The sequence below is a fragment of the Trachypithecus francoisi genome, unplaced genomic scaffold (assembly GCF_009764315.1).
Source record: "Trachypithecus francoisi isolate TF-2019V2 unplaced genomic scaffold, Tfra_2.0 Lachesis_group21, whole genome shotgun sequence".
In the NCBI taxonomy this organism is placed as follows: domain Eukaryota; kingdom Metazoa; phylum Chordata; class Mammalia; order Primates; family Cercopithecidae; genus Trachypithecus; species Trachypithecus francoisi.
In genome coordinates, this window is record NW_022681467.1 from 37,768,212 (window position 1) to 37,787,798 (window position 19,587).

At 40.7% G+C, this 19,587-nt stretch overlaps 1 protein-coding gene across 6 annotated transcripts in view; it reads right to left on the reverse strand.

Moving 5' to 3' along the window:
- Positions 1–19,587, reverse strand: part of LOC117068784 (receptor-type tyrosine-protein phosphatase T) — a 123,413-nt gene that overhangs the window by 95,904 nt on the left and 7,922 nt on the right. For 5 of the 6 annotated variants that reach the window (XM_033186438.1, XM_033186437.1, XM_033186435.1 and 2 more), the window contains exon 2: positions 2,632–2,819. In XM_033186438.1, the coding sequence (XP_033042329.1) occupies positions 2,632–2,742 (111 nt within the window). In that variant the 5' untranslated portion in view covers positions 2,743–2,819. Of the gene's footprint in view, positions 1–2,631; positions 2,823–19,587 lie in introns of all 6 variants that reach the window. The other variant, XM_033186436.1, reaches the window with a different exon arrangement.

Sequence of the window (19,587 nt, forward strand, 5' to 3'; positions counted from 1 at the left end):
CCCACTCGTTTGTATGAAAAAACTGAGCAGAACAGAGAAGTGACAGGCAACAAACAGCACATAGCAGACTCAAATGAGAGTAGGATTGGAGGCTCAGGAGTCTTATATCTGCAAAAGAATTTTCCTAGCAGATCTGTGACTCTTATGCTGAGGATGAAGATTCAAGATATCAGAGGAGCCCTGATGATCAAAGCAATATCCAGCTGTATTCTGGGCTGGACATTGTGGGCTAGCACATTGTGAAATGACTTTTATCAGGCAATATTTTCCGATTAACCCTCAGTTAATCAGAAAATAATGTTAACTAGAAGCTAACATTATTATATTAATTTGAACTGATTAATATAATTTGAACTAATTGAGGCCAAGGCTAGCCTAGTTAGGTTTCTGGTTGAGGTTCAAATGATGAAATGACATGTATTGTTTGTTTTCTCATAAAAGCTCTTCATTTCCATGCTAGAAAGTTTGGAAAATGCAAAAGGGTACAAAGAAAAAGTTTTGAAAAGCAACTCATCACACAGGGATGAATGCTTTAAAAGAAATGTTAATTTAGAAGGAAATGCCTGAAAGTAGTCAAATACACTTGTAATTCTGTCTTCAAATTTCAGATTGCAAGTTCTTACATATGTGTTTCTCAGCATTTGGCTGCTTGTCCCTTTTTTTTTTTGGTAAGCCACATATCTCCCTTAATGATATTTGAAACTTTTAATCAAATTGTTATGACTAATGTTGAATATATCATTTCAAACAACATAACCTTCCTGACATTTGCTCAACAAACAGGTCTGTATACACACACATAAAGCACGCTCACATGCACCCCAGAGACTGGGACCATTCAATCCCCTAGGAAATGAGATCCAGGGATGGGTAGTAATGAGATCATCTTCTTCAACTCTAATTTGAATATCCTTTCAAGATTTGTAGATGAGAATATGAAAAATGCTATTTTACTTAGACCGTTTTTGAAATTAAGTGCTAGCTCTCCCAAGCTGGTAATTACTCACATCCATTGATAAAAATGTTTTTGTTCTCATAGATATGTCAAACATACCCCTTGTCACCATGTTTTACACGCTTATAAAGTTTTAGGACCAGATAGGTCCTGAGATATCACCTTATCCAAATTCTTCATTCAACTAATAAAGAATTTTAAAACTCAGATAGCAAAATTCTAAAATCTAACAGCTTACTACATTGGAATCCAGCTGTCTGGACCCCCAGTTTAGCACAATTTCATGACCTCATACGACTTCAAAAATATTGCTTTGTAAGCTCTTTCTCAGAATACAGTCTGAGGGATAAACTTAGTCTGCAATATCAAGAATTCCAAATGTGTGGAGTCTGAACCAATGAGTTTTCTACTGCACACAGCAAAACTGAATCAAGCATATCTGGGGCACACACTGCATGTGAAGAGAAAAAAAAGAACAAACAACAACAAAAAACCCCCACACAAATACATATAACTCAGAGCATGGTACACAGAAGATACTCAAAAGATATTTTAGGAAGGAAGGAGGGAAGGGAGAGAGAGGAAAGGAAAAGTGAAGAAAGAAATTCTTGTTTTCAAAGCTGGCTGCAGCTGGAGTCTACCTGCAACTAGGAGAGTTGCAGAATTATTCTTGGAGAGTGAGCTGCTCTTTGGTTCAGAAAAAACGTCTTAATGCATTTTCCTTTTATTTTGCTTTTTGTTTGTAAAAGGTGAGGCCTAATGGGCAGGATTTGAAACAAAAAGAGTAAGATAGAGAAAGCTAAATTTTTCTGCAAAATAAAAGAGGAATGTGGGGCCCTTTGTCTGGATGCTGAGGGGTGGGGGTGGAGGAAGTTTTGAGGACACTAAAGACGACTTTGAGGAGAAATTAGATAGAGACCTGTTGGGAGACCAGAACCTTAGAAGGCCTTACCAGCAATGTAGATGGTTAAGGAACTTATAAGAACAGCATTGTATTGAGGTGCTGCCTGTCCTTTGCTGCAATCCTTCTCTATTATTCCCCAAACCTCGGTAACAACCACTACCGGCAAATCCTTTGTGTTCGAGACGCTTTGCGGAGGTGGGAAAGGGATGCCCATGCAGGGTGAAGAGAAGGTGCAGAAAGAGGGAACTGTGGTCACTGGAGATGAAGCATTGCCTTTGTGGGGTGGGAGCAAGGACCAGAATACTACAGAAGCTTGAATGAGAGACAAGAGGTGACCAAGAGCAAGCAGACATGCTGGAAATCATTGGCAGGGGAGATGTGCTGGCTTTTCTACAGCATGTGGGATGGGAGCTGGAGCCATTCTAGCATATTGAATGGAGGTGAGACTCCAAGGTGTAGAAACCTTGGAGATAATGGAACTCTGGATAATGAAAGGGGAAGGGGAGAGAAACGGGAGTGAAAAAGGATGTCTTAGAATTATTTAGCATGGCGCTCCTCAAATTTAATGTGTATACAGATCACCTAGTTTCTGGTTAAAATGCAGGTTCTGATCCAGTAGGACGGGACGTGGCCTGAGATGTTGCATTTCCCACACGATCCCAGGTGATACTGATGCTGCTGGCCAGGGAGCCATGCTTTTTGTTGTAAGGCTTTAGTGCCCAAATAAGCCTCTGAAACAATCAGGAAGTTTCCCCACAGCCTGGTCTCTTACCTCGTATTCCTCCTTGAACCCGTAGCCCTGGCCTCTCTTCATCTGCGTGATGTGCTGCAGCAAGTCAGCCACCCGGATGGCAGGCTGGAACTGGTCCCGGGGGTAACTCATCTCCACAGGGTCACAGGTGCGGTAGGGATGAGTCTGGATCGTGAGGGTGGGCTGGGAAAGCTCCCCACGGCTGCCATCTGCTTCGAAAAGAAGGAGGCAGAACAGATCATCACCTATAGAAGCGTTGCCCTTTGTCCTCCCTGTCTCCCCCAGCGTGGCCTGAGGAAGGCAGAGGGAACCAACTTGGGACTCAACTGATCAGGAAACCGCAGAAAGACCGGAGATACACTCCTTCCCCGGCCTGGCTGTGTTGGTAGATCTAAGTATCAAACCCACAAACAAACCAATGAACACAATACATTTCAAGGGCACATATTGACAAAGTTACAGCTTGGTTGTCATTCCAGTCTGTGTCAGTCCTTCCTTTAGACTTGGTGGGGCAGAACCACTGAGAAGCAGGAAGGCTATTTATTGGGAGCCCCCTCCTGTTTAGGAAGCAGAGAGGCTGGAAATAGTGCCTGATGCCTGGCTGCAGGGGAGGAGAGCCTCAGGTGGCCGCAGGTTCTCGAAGATTGGAGTCACATGTAAGCTTCTGGTCCATTTGCCTGCATCCCTGTGATCTGGCTTATCTACTAATTTTTTCCTTTGAGTTTTACCCTGGGAGGAATTGCAGCCAGTATTGGACTGCCAGCAGCTAGCAGGGACCCTGACCCTCCCAGCTGCTCTCTGTAGTTATGAGCTCTGCCACAGTGACCACCTTCTTGCTATTGTATAGTTTCCCCATCACTTAATACTATTAATCCAGTGGCATCATTGAACCCACCTTGCAGGTAGGGAAGCCTGGACCTCTTCCTTCAGTGCTGCTAGCTACTTTCTTCAGGCCTGGATCCCGTGCCTCATCGCCTTCATAAAATCTCTGCCTGATGTAAGATCTATATTCTCTCTTGATAAAAACCTTTTCATCCAATGAGTTGCTTTAACTGCCTTCTGTCAGTTTGGCCACCCTGAAAACTAATGCTTGCTCATACTGGGTTGGAATTCTTCTGTTCCCCTTGGACCACTAAAACCAATGTCTTGCTTACCACCTTCCTGCCAGGCATACATTCTTGGTCTTTCAGGGCCAGTTTACCTTTCCCAGAACCATCTAGGGTTGGTCTTCCCAACCTCCTTCCAAAGACGTGAATGAACAGTCTATGCCCCGGACCATCTTGTTTGTGGCATGCAAGAGATGAGAACTGCCAGCTGCAGCAGTTGATGTGTCTCCCCCAGATGTTTTCAGACCCTGCGAAACACCTATGCAGATACCCACTCGGCCTATGCTGTACTCATTCCCTGGGAGGCTTAGCATATATTCCCGATTTTCTGCAACTTGTCTTTTCAAAATCCACGTTCCCTTCAGCTTGTTTGCCTGTCATGTTGGAATAATCCATCAGACATGGATTCTGTGTGTGAATGCACACTCTACTTTTCTGCAGCAACATCAGCAAGCCTGTTCCTGGCAAGGAAAGATAACGGAAGGGAACACCTGGCCTTCCTGCTTTCTAGGTGACCAACTTGTCCCAGTTTGACTGACAATTTTCCAGTTTTAGCTTTGAAAGTTCAGCTGTTGGGAAACCTCTCAGTCACGGGCACACGGGAATGGTTGGTCACCCTAATGCTTTCAATTATACCTGTGGTTGGAGTAGGGGATAAATTTTTCACTTTGCAGCCTTCTGTCTGCCCCCCCACTACTGGCTCCTCCAAGAGAGGAGAGGCTACTAATCTGACTGGTCTGAGCCTGAGACACTGATTGGGTCATACCTAATTAGCAGGGGGGGTCATCGTAGGTAGTGTGGTCTCCAAAACTTCCTGATTCAGGGTGGTAGGTAAACATCCCCAAAGCAGAGACTGTCCTTTGGGGACCAGCCAAATAACCCCTGGATTGCCTACAGAAATATTTCTAAGATTTAGATATATGCACAAGAAAGAAGGGCCCAGGCAAGTTGTTAGCAAACTGCACAGAAGAGAAATACTGCTTACTTTTTCTCCAGCGATTTTAGGTAATAGCTAGTATGTGTTCACTGGCATTGCTTAAATGCACCACTTGGCAAACATGGGGGCTGTTTCCTTTCTCCATCACCCCCTTGGGTTCATGAGTTCGACTTACTGAGAACCCACTCTGTGCCAAGGACTATGGCAGGCAGTGGCAATGCAGACAGAAATACTGATTCCACCCTCAAGGCTTGACAATTTAGCAAGGAAATAGGCAAGAAGAACCAACTGAAGAAAAAGGACAGAGCCTGAGAGATGAAGGCACATTTAGTTAAGAGCAAGGAGGTTGATAAGGAGTAAAAGCTGTGGGTAGAAATGTCAGGGGGGCAACACTGTAAGAGACGATGCCAGGCAGATCCAGAAAGACTGTGAATGTGTAAGACCCTTGAAGCCAGTATGAACCGGTTGAAAGGTTTTAGGAGGAATCTCCTTCTTTAAAGACTCACACTATTTCTTGAGGTGTCCCAGCTGTCATGAATAGCTGTCATCAAAGGCATCCTTCCAACGAATATCACTCCTGTGATGGTGTGATTGGAAATGGAGAGGAAGGGAGCACTTGTGTTTGATTTATCTAGAGATGGTACAAAGCTACAACAAGAGCCACAGAGGTATGGATCGTGAATACCTAAAGCTTGGAGTCATGCCATACTCCACGGTTTCTAGGAAAGGATGAGTTGAGTCAATGCTAGGAGGCCTGTGAGTATTTCCCACCATGTGTGATGGGGACAGATGTCTTCGGAGACCCATAGTCTCCCAGAGGAACTTGGGGCATGGGCTGCATGGGAGACCAGCTGCCTGGGAAAGACAGGCTTCCTAGGAATGGGAACTTGGCTTTTTATGTGTGTGAGAAACGTCAAATGTTTCCAAAACCAACCAAATAGCTGTCAATATGGATATTTTCCCTAAACACATTGCTAGACAGACTGTAAACTTAGTGTCAGCAAAACCAACACTGGAATGGAAAATAAATGCATTGAAATTTAACAACTTGTATTGCTGTAACATTTGCAATAATGTCAATGCCAGTGCTAACGATGCTATGAAGACTCAGAACCAAGGGATTTTCAGGGTTTATTAATCCAACGGGTTGGACTCCCCTTTCCAAAGTATCTTACCTCACCTATTCCCTTATTAACCTCTGATAATGCAGAAGTGATGTCTTTTATCACACTCCATTTCACTAGACGCACTATACTTAATTTTCCATCATTAGGTTTAATGAAAACCCAATTTCACATCTCACTTCTCTCAGGAACCTACAAGTAATGCTACGTTTTTATCAGGCCCAATTAAAAGACGTTATGATGTTCCTATTCAAGAGGGAACCTTAAAACTAATGTGCGATTCTGCTGCTAATCCAGCAAGGGCACTGGAATTCACATGCTGCTCATAAAATGTAACTCACACCAGCTGGCCCAGGGACAGAGCATTTTTCATTTTTTCTCCTCACCAGCCCCTTAATTTTCATGCCATTTCAACTTCTGATTTATGGGTCTGGTATGTTTATTTATCGTGTAATAATATTTTGGATTTCTTTCACACTTTTTATATAGCTGTTGCCTAACCCTGTGAATTTTTCTGCAGTAACTTTTGTCACTGCCTGCGAGGAGCTTGTGGGATGGGCAGAAGGATTTTGGTGATGTGTATGAGATTTTGGGTTACTGTCTCTCTGATTTCCTCTTTGCTGTCTCTCTGCTCTCTCCTTCTCTTCCTTGGGATCCTAGATTCATTGCCGCCACTGCCCACCCCTGGCCCCTGCCCCACTGCTACCAGCCATAGAGATCTCTCTCTACCTTTAGTCACATATTTCCAGTCACTTGCTAGGAATTGCCACTCCAACGGGTTAAGAAATATTTAATGAGTACCTATACTGTACAATGCACCATGTTAGATACTGTGTTCATACAGGAAGGAGGTATGTTCAGGGATAAATAAGCAGGCCACAGCCCTTGAAGGAGGGGAGAAGAAAATATAAGGTGTACGTGAATAAGTCTAACTAAGATAGGGAGAGATAGGCATCTAGGAGATGGAAGAAGGATGTGCCATGGGGTTTGGCAATCTGGAAACATTCTCTAAGCTTTAGGCATTCATGATCCACCTCTGTGTCTCTTGCCATAGCTGTGTATCATCTATGTGAGAGCTGTCCAATAGAACTTTCCACAACAATGGAAGTATTCTACCTCTATGCTCCATAGTTTAGTGGCCACTAACCACATGTGGCTACTGAGCATCTGAAATGTGGCTAACGAGACAGAGGAACTGAATTTTAAATTTTGTTTCATTTTAATTAATTTAAATGGAAATATCTACAGATGGCTTATGTCTACTATATTGGGCAGTGCAGGTATACAGAAAGAGATAAGGAAAGGAAGAGAGTTCTAGAGTCACACAGTAGGGCAAAGAGGTCTAGAACAGCACTGGCCAGTGAAAATATATTGCAAGCCATGTATGTAATTTAAGATGGTCTTGTGGCAACATTAAATAAGGTGAAAAAGAACACATGAAAGTTAATTTCAATAATACAGTTTACCTAACTCCATATATCTGAAATAATATTTCAATATATAATTAGAAAAATTATTAATGCTATATTTTTACATTCTTTATTCACACAAAAGCTTTGAAATCCAATGTGTATTTTACACTTACAGTACATTTCAATTCAGACTGGCCATATTTCCAGGATTCAACAGACACTGGTAAATCGTAGGCTACTGTATGGGACAATGCAGGTGCACACAGACTTATCCAGAGCCAGATCAAGTTCTAAAGAGAGGTAATTTAGAGCTGGAGTAAATGCTAAATAAAAAGACACCGATCCAGTGTAAAACAGCTCTCACCCAGCACTACCCCAAAAAAAAAAAAAATTACACATTGACACCAATGTTCTGTATTTGCACTGTTCAATATGATAGCCACTGGCCCTCTGTGGCTATTGAACACTTAAAATGTGCCTACTGGTGCTGAGGAAATGAATGCTTAATTTGATTTTGATTTATTTCAATTTAAATAGCCACAGGTGGCCAGTGGCTACTGTATTGAACGATGCAGATCTACACAATTGCATCCTTAAAACTTTTCTTCAAATAAACTCTCAACTATGTTTTTTTTTTTTTTTTTACTTTGCCTCATTATGAATGATGCAACATTATGAATGGTGCAACATAAAATCATGAATATGATGTGCTAAGTTTGTTTTAGTACTCACTAAAATGTTTACATAACTATTTAAGAAGAAGTCTGGGCCGGGTGCGGTGGCTCATGCCTGTAATCCCAGCACTTTGGGAGGCCTAGGTCAAGAGTTCGTGACCAGTCTGGCCAACATGGTGCAACCCCATCTCTACTAAAAGTACAAAAATATTAGCCAGGCGTGGTGGTGTGCATCTGAGATCCCAGCTGCTTGGGAGGCTGAGGCAGGGGAGTTGCTTGAATCAGGGAGGCGGAAGTTGCAGTGAGCCAAGATGGTGCCATTGCACTCCAGCCTGGGGCAACAGAGCAACACTTTGTCTTTAAAAAAAAAAAAAGGAAAAAAGGGTCTGTTCATGTTGCATGAGAGGAACTCAGTCTGCACCCTGAGAAATGTTGAGTCTGGGTCCCAGAATCAGATAGAATGGGGTTTGGATCATTCTTTGGCCAAGTGACAAAACTTTCTGCATCTCGTTTTCTTTATCTACAATACAGAGAAAACACATGTTGTAAGGATTCAAAGAGATAGTGCATGCTGAGTGCTCAGTACAGTGCTTGGTATCCAGGAAGCAGTAAAAACCAGTATTTGTTCTGATGATTTTGTACCTAATGTCATTTTGGACATATGAGAATCCACACACTAGAGATGGCATCTAGGGAGTCATTTAGGGCTTCTTTCGCCTTTCCTTGTCTCCTCTCTACTTTCCTTTATGACACACTCCAAAGCCATCTATTTTACTCCATTTCTGCTGCTATTGTCCTCATTCAGGTCTTCATGACAGGACTATTCCATCAGTTTCCTAATGGCCCTTCCTGCTTTCACAGTTCCCTTTACACAGCTTTGATCAAGTCATTTTTCTTAGCAAAAGTCTTCATGGAGTCAAGACAAAATTTCTTAACTAGCTAATCAAATTCCTGTAGTTTCTTACCAGTATCAATGTATTTCTTCTATCACTATTCATCCTAGCTCCATGTGCCCTTTAGGGCAGGAGAGTATGAAGAGTGATGTGTAAGTAGCTAGAGACTGTTCATTGAGAGGGGAGAGTCTGGGAGAGGAGAGAAGTTTTGAGGTGGGGAGGAGGCTGGGTCACCTGCATGGAGTGGGGATGCGACTGGAACCAACACTGCAGGGGCTGTGGCAACAGCAGGTGTCAGAGTCAAAGCATAGACTCTGAAGATAAAACTTTGGATTCAAATATCCACAGCTTTCTAGTTATAGGACTTCAAATAAGTTATAGCTGACCTTTGAATAACATGGAGGTTAGAGGAACCAACCTCCTGTGGAGTCAAAAATCCATGTATAACTTATCATGCCCCCAAAGCTTAACTACTAATAGCCTACTGTTGAGCAGAAGCCTTACTGATAACATAAACAGTAGATTAACACACATGTTGTATATGTGTTATATACTGTATTCGTACAGTAAAGCTAGAGAAAAGAAAATGTTATGAAGAAAATCATAAGGAAGAGAAAATATATTTACTGTTTATTAAGTGGAAGTGGATCATCATACAGTTCTTCATCCTCATTGTCTACACATTGAGTAGACTGAGGAGGAGGAGGAGGAAGAAAAGAAGTTGGTCTTGCTGTCTCAGGAGTGACAGAGGCAGAAGAGAATCCATATATTAAGTAAACCTGTGCAGTTCAAACCCATGTTGTTCAAGGGTAAACATACTTTGAGCCTAAGGTCTTTATTTGTAATTGCTGATAGTGATGACAATGATCATGATTCATCATCATCATCTTCTTTGAGAAGGCTGTTGCAAGGGTTAAATGTGATTCCACTGGAAGAAATCTCAAGGTGGCACCTGGCTAGCAGTCAGTGCCTCCCCTCTTCTCCCTCACAAAACACTAACAAAGCCTCAAGATAATAAACTTATAACAGCTCTGAAATCTAAGTCTATCCACTAACCTATTGCCAGAATTTGGGAAGAAAACTTCTTTATTATTGCAGCAGCACACATCCCATGTGCAGGAAGATATATACTTCATTTTGTAAAAAATTCTCTAAAATCCCTGGAATTGTACAACATCATCTTTCCATTGATTCAACCACAGGTAGTTTCCCCTCCAACGTTGGAAGTGATTACATTTCCTTGTTGAAGCATAAGATGAAGCAGTTGGCTTGTGCTTAGGAGTCATGTTGTAAGAATAATCTGTGCTGTGTTTTTGGATTCCAGACTTGCACTAGCATAGGTGTATGAGATTTGTGACCCCTAAGGAACAGTAGATTCACTCCTCTTACTCAATGTAACAACAGATGGATTTACCTTTTCATGTCTTTCTTATGTCTGACCAAACATGTAGTAGAGTCGAACTTGTAAAACAAATAGTGATAGAATGCCACTCCACTGTGCCATTTTCTGTGGAGCCGAAACAAACATGATACAATTGACTTTGATAGACTTTGTTACTTTGGATAAAGCCAACCCAATGGCCTGAAGAATAGAAAAGAAATGCTTCCCATTTTCTCATTTGAATTCCTGAGCTCAGAGAATCAAAGAGTGTATCAACCAAATAGCAGGGTTGGGGCATTTCCAAGCTCTTTCTCCTCCTAAACCTCCATCACTGGGGTCTTTGACATGGTAAAGAAAAAAGATGGTATCTTTGTTTCTGAGATGCAGATTCAGTGTCAGGAGGCAACTGCGATGGGAACAGTCATGGGAAAATGCTTCTAGGATTCATTTACTGTTTCCCATAAAGAGATCAATCCTCCTGTTTATGGGGAGAGTATGAATTCCTTCTTTCACAGCACTCACACCAGATGGAAGGATGGTGTTAGATGCTCTATGTAGGGATGGGGGCTATAAACATCCATTGCTCCTCTTGCTTAAACCACTGCCAGAATTTGGGAGGAATATTGATGAATTATAGCAGCATCACACATGCCATGATGGCATGGAATAAAAGGATTCCAACAATAAGTAGGTAGACAGTGAGGCAACAATGAGGATCTGCCTCCTCTGTTTACTGGCAAACACCAGGTCTGGAGAGACTTCTCTTCCTTTAAAGTTAAATAAACAGAAACAAGATAATGTGAGGTCTTAGAAAAAAATTCACCACGTTAACAGTAAGGAAAATGACAGCCTGGATGCTGCGAAAAGTACAATTAAAAAAGAAAGCAGTCAGTATTGACTGTTTACCCAAGAGCCATCCCCTGTATTGTTACTTTCTGGCTAAGTTCACAATGTGACTTGGTGGGGGCGGAGGCAAGGAATGACCCTACTTCCAGAACAAGGGACAAATCCTGATGTCCCTACACCATCAAGGTGTTCCGATCCCTTTTGCAAGTTAAATAAAAATCTTTTACATGATATGGGAGGGAAGTTCTTTTTTTTTTTTTTTTTTTTTTTTTTTTTTTTTGAGACGGAGTCTCGCTCTGTCGCCCAGGCTGGAGTGCAGTGGCCAGATCTCAGCTCACTGCAAGCTCCGCCTCCCAGGTTCACGCCATTCTCCTGCCTCAGCCTCCCAAGTGGCTGGGACTACAGGCACCCGCCACCTCACCCGGCTAGTTTTTTGTATTTTTTAGTAGAGACGGGGTTTCACCGTGTTCGCCAGGATGATCTCGATCTCCTGACCTCGTGATCCGCCCGTCTCGGCCTCCCAAAGTGCTGGGATTACAGGCTTGAGCCACTGCGCCCAGCCGGGAAGTTCTATTAGAAGGCTTCTAGGAAAGGTTCTCTTATCTCTAAGAAGGACAATCCAGTGGCCTGTCTCTGCCACTAGACAGCACCATGTCTGGGTGTGATGCCTGGAACTGCTAAAACAATCTTGCATCCATGAGGGGACCTGGGCTGAGGTTGCCCTCATGCCAAGATGAGATGATGAAGAGGAGAGCTTGAAAGAATGTGGGTCCTTAATGACATTCATGGGCATCTCATTCAACCAACTCTAACACTTGACTTTCTGTCCTAGAAGATAATACATTAACTTACTGCTTACGCCACTTTTATTCTTTTTTTTTTTTTTCTGTTACTGGTATCTTAATCTAAACAACAGAAAGCAGAAATGCATTTTAGGTTCCTTGAAGTTTACTGAAAATGAAATGCAAGAAAAGAAAACACAGAAGAATAAAGGAAGTTAAAGGTGAAATAATAAGACAACAGATTTTTCCAAAAACAGATCAAGTTAAGAAGTAGCTAGAAAAAATATTTACTGGGTGAGGTGAGCAACAATTGTAAAGAAACCAAAATGCAATAGCGGAATTAAAATGGGCATTGGAATCTGTAATGAGAATAAGCAAGAAGCAGAAACTTGTAGAGAATTAATTTGAAAAACTTGGAGATTAAAAGGCAAGGAAACCAGAATACAATGTGTGTTTCCTTTGTATCTATCATCTGCTCATGTGTGTTCATGCGTGAAGGCAACAAAAAGTCATTTTTAGAGAAAAGAAAACAAATGTATAAGAGACACAATTGGTGTTACAGAAGAAGAGAACAGAATAAATGGAACAGAAGCATATTATGTGTCCTTTCTTATCAGAATACAATATTAAAACAACTCCTTGGCAAAATAAAAACTTAAATCTTCACATGTAAAGAGTTCTCCACCTACAACTTAAAAATAGAGCCTATATTCTGATACAACTGTTTAAATATTATTGATGTAGAAATACTCAGATAAACATCTAGGCTGCAAAATGGATGTGTATAAAAAATTAGGAACTACGTTAGTCATTTTTTTTTGCCCAAATTTAAATTCCAGAAAACAGTGAAACAAAATTTTTCAAGGAAAAATGGTGTGACTAAAAAATTATACAGTAAATAGTTTTTCATGTTTGAAGCCACAGAAGGGCATTCCCTGACACATAAAGATTCAATAGTTATGTTGGCTCGGATTCTTTTCCAGAGGGTTGGGTAGCTGAGAAAGCTAGTCAAGGATGTGAGTCCAGAAATAGAGGAAAAAACATCCACAAGAATGGAAGAAGTCTTGTTATAAAAAAAACTGATTTGGCAGACATAGATATGAGTGTACAAATCACAATAAATGTCAATCAAAACAGAATGAACTACAAGAAGTAATTCTTAAATCAGATTTAAAAATCTAATATAAAAATTCTTGGCTAAAATTTCCAATTGTATTAACAAAATCCAGGAAGTGGGTGATGGATACATCACTAGGAATAAAAGTATATTATCTTCTTCACCTTTCATAATGGATAGTCAGTGTGTACAATTTCAACCCTGACACTCTTAATTGAAAAATGCAATTTTAAGTGAATATGTGTGTACTGTAGAGGTGTGTGTGTGTGTGTGTGTGTGTGTGTTTAAGGCATCAACTACTAGCATAACAAGAAGAATGAACAGGATTCAAATGGAGATAAAAAACAAAACAAAGAAAACCCTAACTTCTACTATAGGTGCATCTGGCATCCTGGCATCCAAATTTTGTTACTTGTTTGATAGAAGCACCTGCCAACATAGAAATCAACATAAAAAAAAAAAAAACTGTGTAATACCACTGAAAACTACACTGTCCGGACAAGCAAATGAGAAATCATCCTGTAGAGATATTTTCATAATCCAAGGCACATTAATTCCCACAGAAGAAAACCGCCTCCACTAAAGATGAACTCACAGTAAAAAATAAATGATAAAGAATGATAAGAGCCTTGTAAGGAAGCTTATCCCCATAGGAGAGAGTCAGGAGTCATGATACACAGAAAAATACACCTCTCAAGAATTGAAAATAATAAAACAATCCAAGAGACTATTAAGTAAATACATTTAGATTGATTAAAGATAAGAAAGAAGGAATATGAACCACTGCAATAATGCACACATGATAGAAAAAGGACAGGTGGGTTTGAAAAATACACATTCGGCTTCTTGAGATAAACAACATAGTCACTGAAAATAGAAAGAAAGTAAACATATATATATAAGAACAGACATTCATGGAACATAATACAAGTTAAAGATACAGCAGAGGAGCTGCAAAAAACAGCAAAAGCTGGCTCTTTACTTTGAAAACACCAGCAAATTAGACAAACCTCTGCCAAAAAATGATTAAGGAAAAAAGACACAAATAAGGCACTTCACAGTTGTTAGATATTGATAGAACATTTTTAGCCCAGGCTTAGACTGGAGGATGATTAATGACCAGAGAAGTCCTGGGACACATCTCAAGACTCTGATGGACATGGTCAGAGTCAGCTGGTAAACACCAGCCCATCACCGGGGTGCTAGCTTTTTGAAAAGGAAGTCATATTTTGAGATTATAGATTCACATGCAATTGTAAAAAAAAAACATAAATGGGTCTTAAATACACTTCACCCAGTTTTCCCCAATGTTAGCACTTGTGTAACTATAGTACAATATTATAATCAGAAAATTGACATATATTTTACTGATCTTATTCAGATTTCATTAGTTTTACATGCGCTTGTGTGTATGTTTATGTAATTTTATCACACGTGTAGATCTGTGTGACCACCATCACAGTCAAGATGCAGAAATGGTTACATCACAAGGATCTCTCAGGCAATGGAACATTAGCTTTGAGTCTCTTTCTTGTTTCTACATGATACCTGGTTACTAGATTCTGGGAGACTGCAGCAATAATGAAAAGAATTGTCTCTCAGTGAAATGCCAAACTCTGCTAGGGATCGACAAACTGGGATCCCATCTTTCCTGATGCTCCTTTAATCCAGGCTTCCACAAGACCACAACATGTGGCTGGTCATACATGCTGTGCACTGTTCAATTTTAGAGGGTGCCATTCCTTTCACGGCCCTGCTCTTGTGATCTACAAGAGCCATCAATCTTGACTTGTTCCAGTGACTAGCGGTTGTTATTTTCATTTTGAGTAAATCAAGTGGAAAGTTTCACCCATCTAGTCTAGAGGGGAAGCAATAAGCAAAGCATTAGTCAATGGACTTAGTTCCCTAAGAGCTGAGGCAGAGTTAAGAAACGAGACCTCTGTTCAGAGTTTCTTCTATGTGTCTGGAGTGAATTGGGCCACCATGAAGGGTTTTGTGTATGTCATGTGTGTGGGGAGTGTGCGTATCCTGGCAAGCATGTGAGTTTTCCCTTCTCTAACCAGATATAAATGGCTTTTTATCTGTTTTAGAAAATAAATATCTAGGTATAATTTTGTTCAAAAAAGGGTTTCACTATTTTTTAAAAAAACTTTCAAAATATTTTTTTTCTTTTTGTCAAAATTGTATCAAAATCAGTGAGGAAACAGATAGCAAAAACGCTGATACCAGTGTTCCACAGCATAGGTTGTATAAACAATACATTTGAAAAGAAATGAAAACTCGTTGAGTTTGCTAGAGCAACAGATGTTTAGTAGTGATAGGGATTCTCTGTGGCTGGCCTTAACCACTTAGTGATCAAACTAGGAAGTGAGGGAATAAAGCTGAGGGGTATGCATGGGATTCTGGAAATATGTTGTTGTACCACAAATAAGAAGGGATATAATTAAGGGCTTTTAAAGTGTTTTAACTCTTGCACACTGGAAACATAAGCCCTTTTTGGTAACATGTAAGTTGATTGTTTAATTCTTGCATATTCACCATCCATTTATACTTTCAGAGACACTTACGTTTGAAAATAATGGCCTTGAAAAATGCTGAACTTTGACCAGTAGAAAAACAACCCATAAACAGACAATGAAACATACGCCTAAAGAATTTTGTAAACTGATGATTAGGTAGAGTACAAATATTGGTTGGCAAAGAATGTATTCCCAGAGAGTGTATTCTTTTTCAGAAGAGAATGAAGTATATTAAAATAAGATGGGCCGGGCGCGGTGGCTCAAGCCTGTAATCCCAGCACTTTGGGAGGCCGAGACGGGCGGATCACGAGGTCAGGAGATCGAGACCATCCTGGCTAATACGGTGAAACCCTGTCTCTACTTAAAAATACAAAAAAACTAGCCGGGCGACGAGGCGGGCGCCTGTAGTCCCAGCTACTCGGGAGGCTGAGGCAGGAGAATGGCATAAACCTGGGAGGCGGAGCTTGCAGTGAGCTGAGATCCGGCCACTGCACTCCAGCCTGGGTGGCAGAGCAAGACTCCGTCTCAAAAAAAAAAAAAAAAAAAAAAAATAAGATGAAACCGCAAGGTGGCTTAGTGTTTGAAAGATTAATATTATTGGAAAGTGACTTCATGCTATCAGTAAGTTCTGCATGTGACTATGACTTGTTAACATAAATAGCATATGCAAAAGAACTTGGAAGAACATGTCTCGGTTAGTAAGTTACTCAAAACATAAATAATAAAGAAAGGTAAACCACACAGTTTTAATATTCTTGCAAGCACGCAGAGAGTGACAAGGGTATGGCATTTCAGAACAGTTTATATGGAAGGAAAGACGGATTCAATGAGGAAGGATCTGAGTTATAGATAAAGGGATTGATTGAGGCAGCAAGCACAAGAAATGAAAAGTGACCCTGCATGTCAGTTCTGTGTTTCACAGAGCCACTACCAGCGTAAATAAAACCTGGTATTGGTAGATCCATGTGGACTCACCTGCCCCTATTCTCAAACCATCACTTAAAGGAAAACTTGGGCAGATGAACTTAACCTCAAAGTGGGGCCCTGTGTTGGCTGGGACTGCTAGCAACTTGGACAGTCTTCTGCCTTGAAAATTCTAGAGTGTTTGAAGAATCTGACATATTGAGGAAAACGGCGAGTCCAATAGGAAAGACAGAGAGGCTCACACCATACTCTCTGAAGATAGGGAAGTGGTCTAACATGTACAGACTTTGGACAGGAACAGCCCTGAGTGAGAACCCTGACACTGCCACTTATTGCCTGTGTGACTTTGGGCAAGTTACTCAATCTCTCTGAACCAGTCTCTGCAAAGCCTTTATGGCTGGTATCTCTGAAAACTGGAGATAGAAAGAGAAAATCAATTTATAATTGTTAGAAGCTCAACACATCATAGGTTATAATTGTTAGAAGCTCAACACATCAGAGGTTAATACAACAGAAGAAGAGATAATCATTGCTCTCCATGGCCAGGATCCTCAGATCTGCTGCCTCTCTCTTTCCCGATTCATGGTGGCTGAAACAGCATCCTTACAACTCCTTGAATCCCCTCTTCCTTCTTCCTGTTCTGTTCTCCAAAGTAAGGCACGAGAACTTTTTCAAAGGCCAAAGCTGAGCATGTCACCTCCTTGCTCAAACTTTTTATTGGATGCCCGCTGTCCTTTGGCTAAGTTCCAGATTTAAAAAATTTAATATGGCTTCAAGGCTATGATTGGTCTAGCTCTCACCAATCTCATTTGCCTCATCTTGTGTCTCTGTGTCCTTTGCCCACTAGGCTGCAGCCACACTGTCTCCTCACTGAATTCTCGCCCAACCGAGAATCTGTACAGGATGTGCTATTCTCCTGGAGTGTTTATAACTTTTCCCCCAAACTTCCAAGGCCACGTGGACTCCTATTCAGCCCTCAGCACTCAGCTCAAGTCACTTCCTCTTCTAGAAGAAACAAACCAATCTGTGGTAGGAATGAATGGTGGTTACCAACTGGGTTGAGCAGGGGCAGGGATTGGCTGGGAATGGGCATGAGGGATCTTCCTGGCAAGTCTGTATATTACAAGGGGGCTGGATTGCACAGTGTGTGCAATTGTTGAACTCATAAAATGGAAAACCGAAGATTTGTGTGTTTCTTTGGAAGTAAATTTTATCTCAAAGGAAAAAAAAAAAAAAAACCCAGACTCTTGAGTCTGCCGTAATGATGTGCACAGTTAAATACTGGGAGGAAAGGGAAGTGTAGTGATGTCTAAAATTTCCTTTGATATGCATAAAAAATTAAGATGGATTGAAGGATGGATATATGGGAAGATAGGTAATAAAATAAATGTAGTAAAATGTTAATAGTAGAATCTAGGAGATGACTGGTCATTAAAAATATTTTAACTTTTCTGAATGAAGATATCATGGAAGACATCCCTGTCTGCCTCCATCCCCATCTGAGGGTCCCATGTTATATCCTAACAGTATCATTTTCATGAATTACAATATATATATTCCTGAACATACATCACCTTCATGAATTACTATAATTATTGAATAGTAGTGAGATTCGTATCTTATCCTTCACCAGACTGTAAGCTCCAGGAAGACAGGTATTATATCTGTGTTGTTTAACAGTGTATCTCCAGAATCTAGTGCCTACTCTGGAAACACTCATTTGTTAGGTACACCTCGCTCTCTGAAATCCACCCTCCACCTTATTGATAAATACAGTGTTTATCTTCAAGGTTCATCTGTCACGCCTTCTAATTCCTTTGGTGAGGATATCATGATCTCTATTTCCTACCTCAGTTCCATTTGCCTTGGTGAGTGTGGGGAGCTTGATAAGCCACATTTACTCAAAATGCATATCTTCTCCAGATGGGCTTCTGGTGATTTTAACTACATCTAGATCCAAAGCTCTTCTCTCAGAGTGAAAATGTTCAGCTTCACTGTGGTTCCAGGTTGGACTGGACATGATTTGGAGTTTCTCATTGGCTCCAGGGTTGTGTGTGCACTAAAAACAACTGACCCAGAATTTTGTATTATGTATATATCACCAAACTCCATAACCTGCACACTCATGGGAAGATGTGTGATAGAAGGAAAAGACTTTAAGTAATGCCTCACACTGAAAATACAGGCTGCTTTTATTTTCTATTTCTCATTCACCAAAATTGTAATAAGACTAAGGAATGCAAAATAGTTGCAGAGTAATACTTAGCTAAACTAGAAAAACTCAATTTTGACAGGATTTTACAATCTTCAGCCTGACAGGTGACTTCGTCTTTTGTTGATGTGCAAGAAAGAGAAAATGAAATAACTAAACTTGCCTGAAAGAGGAAATTTAAATGTGCAATGGATGTTTGAAAGAGTTTGCCATTGTCACGGGTGGATAAAAGCTTCCTTTCTCCATTTCAAACTATGTCCTCGATGCTTAGGCTGAGTTTGTGGATATCATGAACTACAAAGATAACAGTTGGACATTAAGACAATGGAAAGAACTCCATTTGAAAGTTACAAGACCTGAGTTTTCATCCTGGTGTTATCACTAAGTTATCTTGCAAAATTACCTTCACCTTTGTGGATCTTAATTTTAAAACTAGGCAGTTGAATTAGACCAATGCTTCTCAAGGTATAATGTACATATCTAGAGATCTTCTATAGGCAGATTCTAATTCAGTGGGCTGCAGTGTGGCCTGAGAGCCTGCATTTGTAACAAGCTCTCAGGTGATGCTGATGATGCTGGTCCATGGACCACACCTGGAGTAGTGAGGGATGAGATGGTCCCTAAGGAAACTTCCAATTAAAAGATACAATATGTTTTTTAAGGTTCTAGAACTTCTCATAAAAAAGCAAACATTCTTTCTGCTCTTACTGAATGAATGAAGTAGTACAGCTTAGTATTGTTCAAAACCAACCAAAAATGCAACTTATTAAAGCTGATGCCCTTACCCTGGAAAGAACAGATACCTAACACTCCCATAAGAATGAATAAAGCAGTGTGTCCCCATTAAGGTTCAGCCTGGCTGATCCTCAGCTGCTGCATTATAGAGGTTGATCACTGAAATGCCAAACTACTTTGTTTATATAGTAGATTCCAAATCCTAGTACTGTACAAGAGTCATTCAAAGAACGTATTAAATATAGATTCCTTTGCTCCATACTCTAGGCATAAGGATTTAGTGGCTTTAGTTTGGGGCCAGTCATGTTTTGGGAA